The sequence below is a fragment of the Calidris pugnax genome, unplaced genomic scaffold (assembly GCF_001431845.1).
Source record: "Calidris pugnax isolate Ruff unplaced genomic scaffold, ASM143184v1 scaffold39, whole genome shotgun sequence".
Taxonomy (NCBI): domain Eukaryota; kingdom Metazoa; phylum Chordata; class Aves; order Charadriiformes; family Scolopacidae; genus Calidris; species Calidris pugnax.
Genome location: NW_015090828.1, coordinates 9,931,633 through 9,939,715, shown reverse-complemented (window position 1 = coordinate 9,939,715; position 8,083 = coordinate 9,931,633). Strand labels below are relative to the sequence as shown.

The following is an 8,083-nucleotide window of genomic DNA, read 5'->3' as shown; positions in this document are numbered from 1 at the left end:
GGGGGGGGGGGGGAAGTGAATTTTGCCATCTGGCCCCTAGAAAAGCCCTGTTTGTAAGCACTTGGTGAGGCATTACTGACAGTGCAGTGCTGGGAATTGGAGTGAAAAAGATAACTGTGTCAGACACTAAACTTGCATAAAATACTCAGGTGGCTCATTAAAGGAACCAGTGGGAGACACACTTGAAACTTTAAAAGCCACATCGCTTTTTTAAGATAGAAACCTAGAACGTGGTATAAAATCCAGGAGAGTTCCCTGGGGAGAGACGGATGCAGCCATCCCCAAACCCCAAATCTAGACAAGCTTTGCTTTAGGAGATGTTTCCCCAGACAGCGCTTATTTCCTTTTGCAAAATGGGAAGATACCTCGTAGTCTGGAGCCAGGGGAGGTTCAGGCTGGATATTAGGAAAAATTTTTTCACGGAAAGGGTTCTCAGCCATTGGAATGGGCTGCCCAGGGAGGTGGTTGAGGCCCCATCCCTGGAGGTGTTCAAAAGCCGGGTTGATGTAGTGCTGGGAGATATGGTTTAGTGATGGTGTTGCTTTTTGTTTGTTGTGTGGGTGTCTATTTTTGTCAAAGTTGGGTTGACGGTTGGACAAGATGATCTTTAAGGTCCCTTCCAACCTAGAAGATTCTGTGATTCTGTGTGTGTCAAAGCGGAAAGGAGACGTGCTTGCCTCTTCCTTATGGCTCCTTATAAACCAACCGAATTGTTACTGAGCACAGCACAGTCACACAGCCCCCATGAAATAACATTTTTGCAGAATTCTGGCATCCAGCAAGAAGGACACGATGGAGGAGACACTTGTCGCAGTCGGATTAATAAGGGAGGGAGCAGTAACTGGCAGCTCTAAGTACAAATTACAGCTGGTAAAGCAGGGGCTGTGAAAAAATAAATAAGCACATGTCAAAGAGGGAGGAGGAGGGATCAGGGGACACCCTGTAGAGGCCTGAAGGAGGGGAGTGAAAACTCAGCAGAAAAATGTAATTAAAGAAATCATTCTGCCACTGTTTCTTTCGTATGGGGCTACAGCAAATACCTTCTTCAGCAGAAGGGTATCCAGGGCACCAGGAGGAGAGGATGGCATTGAAGCTTGGGTGAGCACCTTTAAGGAAGATTTACATTTAGAAGTAAACAAAATTGGGTGTTGCTGTCTGAGGAAATCCAGGTGTGCTTATGCTATCTGAAGGTACGGCTCTCAGCTGGGAGATGGCTTACAGCGCTGAAAAACTCTGTCGTTGCCAAAATGGAGGTGTTTTAAAGTGCTGCCCCAGCAGGAGGAGGGGGAAAAATTATTTCTGGGGGGAAAAAAGGCTGAGGAATAAGTTTAGATAAACCTTTTTTTAAAAATCTAAACCTCTTTTCTTGAGCTTTACACGTTACTGAAGCCCCACAGCAGTGTGTGTGGCACGTAGGAGTTACAGGGTACGTTTTGCTGGAGGCAGGAGTGTATTTAGGGAATGAGCATCACCTAATTGGGGAGGAGAAAGGTGCCTTTTACAAAGGCATATAGAAAATCCAGAGGCAGGGCATTTATCTTGGTAAAAAAGACTATGCTGCCTGCCATTCAGCTCCCACGTTTGCTGCTGTTTTGTGTTTGTGGTGTTTGACCCAAGGGGACCTATAAATATTGCACTGTACCCGTGCAATTTATAGTTGCCCTCTCCTCTGGTTTGGGCGGGTGCTGGCCATGAGTCCCACCCTCTTGGATTGAGGGGGAAAGCTGAAGGCAGCTTTGGCATTTAATTAGTGATCATTTAATTTGATCTCAGCGTGAGCGAGTCAAATGGTGGACTGCTAAAGCCCTTTCTGGAGGGCTGCTGCCGCCTAACGCGCCCTCTCGCTCGGGTTGGAATTCATTCATTCCAGCATTTTGCACTTTGCTGGCCAGTTTGTGCCTATTCAGAAGGGAGAGAGATGAAAGGGGAGGGATGCACAGATTTGGTGCCTCTCCCTGCACTTAAAAGGTGAATTCCCCCCTTTCCTTTGCTGTGTGGGTTTTCTTGAGAGCTGCCTGGCACGCTATATTCTGCACCCTGGCTGGCGTGGCTGGGTGTGTACTCTCCCCATGGCTTGGTTGGCAAGGTTTGGGCATAAAAATTAATTCAGGTTTTTTCTGGAATGATTAAGTTGCCTCTGCCCTCCCCGAAGCAGGCTCTGGCTGCCAGCGGGATGTGCACAGGAGCAGCAGCCGTGTCCCGACTTACGGTGACTGAACCGAAATAGAGAGTAATAACTGCAGATCAGAGCTGTGTCTCTCATGTAGGAAAGGATTTTAACTCAAAAGAATCTCTAGGTGCCTACCTAGAGATATACATATATATTTTTTTATCCCACTTTCTGTTTAGTTTCAGTTTTCTCCTGCATTTATTTAGTAAAAGGAGGGATTTCATAGGGGAAGAAGGCACCCAGTGGTGGCTCCCCCAAAACCTCACTCAGAAATGGGTGGAAGGAACCAATAATGTGAACATTCAAGAAAAAAAAAAATCCTGTTAGAAATACTTTATGCAGTTTCTAATGAATCCGGCTACGGTATAGACAGGGTGCTTATTTTTTCCTTTCTGACATATAACCCTTCAAGATTTCTGCAGGGTCAGTAGCTCTGCAAAGGGACCAGAGTGCATGAACCCAGGAGGTGGCTGTGGGTGAAAGCAGAGACTTTTTTGGTTTTGGTCTGATGATGTCTTGCTCCCCTTCCCTCTTTTGCCTGGCTGGAGGAGAGCTCCACACCTTCACTTTCATCCCAGCTGCTGTGGTTTTGGTTTTGGTCTGATGATGTCTTGCTCCTCTTTTGCCTGGCTGGAGGAGAGCTCTGCAGTTCCACTTTCATCCCAGCTGCTGGTGACATGAACCCAGGAGGTGGCTGTGGGTGAAAGCAGAGACTTTTTTGGTTTTGGTCTGATGATGTCTTGCTCCCCTTCCCTCTTTTGCCTGGCTGGAGGAGAGCTCCACACCTTCACTTTCATCCCAGCTGCTGTGGTGCAAAGTCTCTCCAGACGGGGTTTCCTCAGGTCAGATTTTGCAGGGCAGCAATTTAACTTAAAAAATGCTCATGTTCATGCAAAGCTCTTCTGTTTTATCAAGTATCTAGAAGGTAACGGGGTGTTTCAGCCCTGACAAACAGTGACAACTGAGCTTTACATACCTCCCCTCCTTCCTTCAATTAGCAGCTGTCGAAGGGAGACTTGTGTGCCAGACACACACAAATACATGTAGAAAAACAGCTAAACCAGTCTGGTGAGGTGGGGTTTTTTCTTTTTTTTTTTTCCCTTTATGCAGCAAAATCTACTGCATAACCTTGCCAGATTGATAGCTCCACGGATTGCTCTTTTTCTAGAGGCATGAATAAAACTACCACTCGTTTCTTTGCTGATGAGCTCAGCTGCCAGTCTAGGTGGGGAATGAAATAATTCCTTACAACTCTCTAATTTATTGCAAGGCTCACCTTGTCTTCTTGCTGCAGGGAGAAGGTGGATGGCTTCTTCTGCAGTTATTGGCCCCTGGGTTGCTTAAAACTCTTATTTATGATTCCCCAGCCTGTTGGAATAGTGGTTCCCTAGAGCATCAGCTTTGCAGCGCTGTCAGAAGGAGCTGCCTTGTTGATGGAGCCCGTCAGGAGAGGTTTCCCACCTGGTGTTTGCTGTAGCACTGGTGCTTCTTCTGGTTTTGTAACCACAGGTTGGGGGGGAAACCCATCTCATCGCAGTGTTTTTAATGGTTATCTTGAACAAATGGGTAACAGCACATTGGAGCTCACTGGCAGCCCCTCCACACCCCGTGTGGTGTTGCCGTAGGGAGGCGAAGGCTTTGAGGAACCTGGTTTTGAGGCATGTGTTGAGGACAAAGCTTATTTCAAACTTCTCTGTTTTTGTAAAGGCAGTTTTCCATGGAGGAAACGAGTCTTCTCCTCCACCTGCTGCCTCTGTGGTCAGTGGATGTCTCACTAACCTTGTGCCCTCCTTCCATTGCAGTGACAATGCAGCAAGTGGCCAGGACGGTGGCCAAGGTGGAGCTCTCTGACCACGTGTGTGACGTGGTGTTCGCCCTCTTTGACTGCGACGGTGAGTGACCCCAACCTCTCCCCATTCCTCTCGGACAGGCTGGGCAAGAGTCCATCAGGGGGGAGAAATACAGAGGGGGGAAAAAAATGCCAGCCATGAAAGCTGGCCATGGCCTTGGCTCTTCTTGCCATGGCCACTCCTTGGCCATGGGTCTATACTGATCCTCCTGCCCTTCTGGGAAGGTCTCTGGTGGTACCCAGCTCCTGAGATGTTGATCTTCAAGCACTGGATGCAAGTGTTTGCATCCGTGGCTTGCTACACAGTTGTTGTTCCTCCCCAAAGTCGATATTTTGTTTAACAAAACGAACTGTTTCACTCCAGTGTTGGAAATGAGCCAATCTGGTAGTTTATCTCCACAGTCCTGGACAAATAACAGCTTAATTAATTAATGGCAGCTCTGTGCCCTGCTGGAAAGCTTGTTCCTTTGCTGGTCCACAGAGGATGCAAGCGCTTGGGGGTGGCTTCTTGCCCCACTGAAAGCCATCTTGGTTTATTTAATGAGAATTAGCTGAGTCTTTGCCACCGGGGGATGATGGCAGCAATTCAGACTTGGGAAGTAGGAAAGTAGCAAAATTCTCCATTTGCCCCAAAACTACTGAGCCAAAACTTTGCTGGCTCCCTGCTTCTCCTTGCCCAGTCACTGGGATCTGGCAGCTCTGAGCAACAGCAGTGATGTGTAAATAGACAGTCAATATGAACATTAAAAAATTTCTTTCTTCCTTATTTTCCCTCTCAGTTTCAGCCTCACCTACTTCTTTTCACCTCTCTGAGGCTGCATCTCTTGTTGTATTTTTCTGTGTGCTTGAGTGCCACTTTCTGGTACGATCCTCAAGCCAGATGAGCAGGCTGGAGAGCAGCTGAATACTGCCTGCATCCTCTCATAGGAAAATTTCCTAAATATTTTGATAGCAAACCTCTGGGGGGAAAGACTGTGATTGCCACAGGAGTCCCTGTAAGGAAGGAATCAAGTGGAAAAGCAGGCGTAGACCTTTTTTTTCTATTATTATTTTTTGGTGTGTGTGTTTTCACTCCCCTGGTGTTTACAGACATTAATATGCATGCATCAAAAACCTGCAGCACTGGAGGGAATTTTACTGGCTCCTTGAGAATTTGCTGGAATTTCGCTGCCCAGATTTGCATGTGGATGTGAGGCAGGGGGAAAAAAAAAACCCTCTCAAATTAAGAGACTTCATGGAATATAATGACGTGGTTCCCTGGATCAACCAGAGAGTTTCTCCCCTTTGATGTGGGGAACCGGTGGCACTGGAGGGCTTGATTCTTGAGGGCTGATGTCCCTCTTATTTCTTCTGTGCCCAAAGATGGGTTGCTTTCCTGTGCTGTTCCCCAGAAGCTAAAATCAGTGCTATCAGCTGTGTGTCACAGGCAGGGGAGGGAAAAGAGGGAAAACAGGCGATGGGGTACGTGTGGCATCATGGCACAAGGCATCAGCCCCTTGGCAGAGAGGTGTCAGGCTGTCAGTGGCACTGGGACTTGCTGCTGTCCCCTCTCTGATCCACCAGCGCCCTAAATAAAAACCCCAGAGGTTTTAATTTATGGGTGGCTAAGCAACTCCAGAACAAAATTTGCTCCAATTTACTGTAATCCTATTTTTAACACAAGTATAATTGACATAATTCTCAATAACCTCACTAGATTAATGAATCTCTCCCTTTACTCCATTAAGAAAAAAAAAATCTGTGCTTTTTTATGCTGTGCTCCCCTAATTTCCTAAATCACTTAAAGCAGAGTGTTTCCTGCAGCTGTGTGGGCATTTACTTTTCTGTCTTCGAGCCCCAGTGCACGAAATGAGACTCGTGGCTGCTGCCTGCTGAAGTTAGTGCATGCAGGAAGGATGCTGTCAGTGGGGTTTTAGCATTTATCATAGAATCATAGAATTGCCCAGGCCGGAAGGGACCTCCAAAGGCCATCTAGTCCGACCCCCCCGCAGTCAGCAGGGACACCCCCAACTAGACCAGGTTGCCCAGGGCCTCATCGAGCCTCTCCTTGAATATCTCCAGGGATGGGGCCTCAACCACCTCCCTGGGCAACCTGTTCCAGTGCTCCACCACCCTCACAGTGAAGAACCCTCTTCTAATCTCCAATCTAAATCTGTTCCCCAATAGCATTTTTATTTATGGTTTTGGGTTTTTTTCCTTCTGGCAGGGAATGGTGAGCTGAGCAACAAGGAGTTTGTGGCCATAATGAAGCAGCGCCTTATGAGAGGCTTGGAAAAGCCCAAGGACATGGGCTTCACTCGTCTCATGCGGGCGATGTGGAAGTGTGCCCAGGAGACGGCGTGGGACTTCACCATGCCCAAGCAGTAGTGGGGTCGGGGAGGAACCGCCCGGCTTCCCCGTCTCAAACCCCACCACCAGGGCCACCTGAGGGGTGGCACCAGGCTCTGGCGAGCCCAGACTGTTGGTAACAGGAGATTTATGTAAATCAAAGTTAGGAATCAAAGCCTGTTGTATTCGCAGCTTCCGCTTGCCGCTGGCCCCTTCATATTCCTGTCTCTCAGGATAAAAAGGACTTTTCTTAACTGCCACCACCTCCGCTTCGTGACGTGCCCTGCCTGCGGAGCTGGGCAGCCAGTCAGCTGGTGGGGCTGCAACCAAACCACCTTCATTTAATGTTTTTACAAAGGCATGGAGTTTATTTTAATTCTTAGGTTGCCCCTAAGAAAGAAGCCTTGAGGTTCCTGGATGGACGGTACCAGTGGGACCCAGGAGAAGAGGCTGGAGCAGGCAGGTGTTGAGAGCACCCCAGGAGTTACGTCGGACAAATACTCTGCAGAATGTTGTTGTTTTTTTTATAAAGGGGGAGCCTTCTCCGTGGGGAATTGCCTATCTGTACCGGGAGCAGGCTGAACAATGTTATTTGCCAAGTAAAAGCACCGTGTACAGGCGTTGCTGATAACAACGTGCCTCGTGGCTCATCTCTTTGCGCTCTGCTCCGGCTTTTCGCTGGTTCTTCACCCGAGTCTGGTTGGCGAGTCATCGGAGAGGGGGTGTTTTGGGAGGGGGAGAAAAAAAAAACCACCACAGTATCACAGAATCATGGAATGGTTTGGGTTGGAAAGGACCTGAAAGAGCATCGAGTTCCAACCCCCCTGCCCTGGGCAGGGACACCTCCCACCAGAGCAGGTCGCTCCAAGCCCCATCCAGCCTGGCCTTGAACCCCTCCAGGGATGGGGCAGCCACAGCTTCTCTGGGCAACCTGGGCCAGGCTCTCACCACCCTCACAGCAAAGAATTCCTTCCTGAGATCTCCTCTAAATCTCCCCTCTTTCACTTCAAAACCATTACCCCTTGTCCTATGGCTCCCCTCCCTAGTCGAGAGTTCCTCCCCATCTCTCCTGGAGCCCTTTTAGTGACTGGAAGGGGCTCTAAGGTCTCCCTGGAGCCTTCTCTTCTCCAGGCTGAAACCCCCCACCTCTCTCAGCCTGTCCTCACAGCAGAGGGGCTCCAGCCCTCTGAGGATCTCCGTGGCCTCCTCTGGACGCGCTCCAACAGCTCCATGTCCTGATGATGGAGGCCGGACTCACAGATCACAGAATCTTCTAGGTTGGAAGGGACCTTAAAGATCATCTTGTCCAACCGTCAACCCAACTGACAAAAATAGACACCCACCCACACAACAAGCAAGGAGCATCATCACTAAACCATGTCTCCCAGCACTACATCAACCCGTCTTTTGAACACCTCTAGGGATGGTGCCTCAACCACCTCCCTGGGCAGCCCAGTCTAATGGCTGATAACCCTTTCGGTGAAAAAATTTTTCCTAATATCCAGCCTGACTCCAGGCGGGGGCTCACCGGAGGGGGACAATCCCCTCCCCGGCCCCGCTGCCCACCTTTTATTACCAATTACCGGTGATTTTCCGGACCAGGAAGGCCTGAGGCGCTGTGAGGGCTGCGGCCGCCATCTTGTCTCTCTGTCAGTTACCCGCCCCCCCCCGGCCCCGCCTCCCGCGTGACGCCAGCAGCCCGCCTGTGACGCCATCGCTCCGCGCGCGATCCCGCC

General features: G+C 49.3%; 1 protein-coding gene across 4 annotated transcripts in view; it reads left to right on the top strand.

The window, feature by feature from the left end:
* MICU1 (mitochondrial calcium uptake 1) overlaps window positions 1-6,981 on the top strand; it is a 125,129-nt gene extending 118,148 nt beyond the window's left edge. For 2 of the 4 annotated variants that reach the window (XM_014940503.1, XM_014940502.1), the window contains one exon: window positions 3,973-4,211. In XM_014940503.1, the coding sequence (XP_014795989.1) occupies window positions 3,973-4,070 (98 nt within the window). In that variant the 3' untranslated portion in view covers window positions 4,071-4,211. Of the gene's footprint in view, window positions 1-3,972; window positions 4,224-6,225 lie in introns of those variants that run through there. The other 2 variants (XM_014940505.1, XM_014940501.1) reach the window with 2 other exon arrangements.
* Window positions 6,982-8,083: the final 1,102 nt, after the last annotated feature.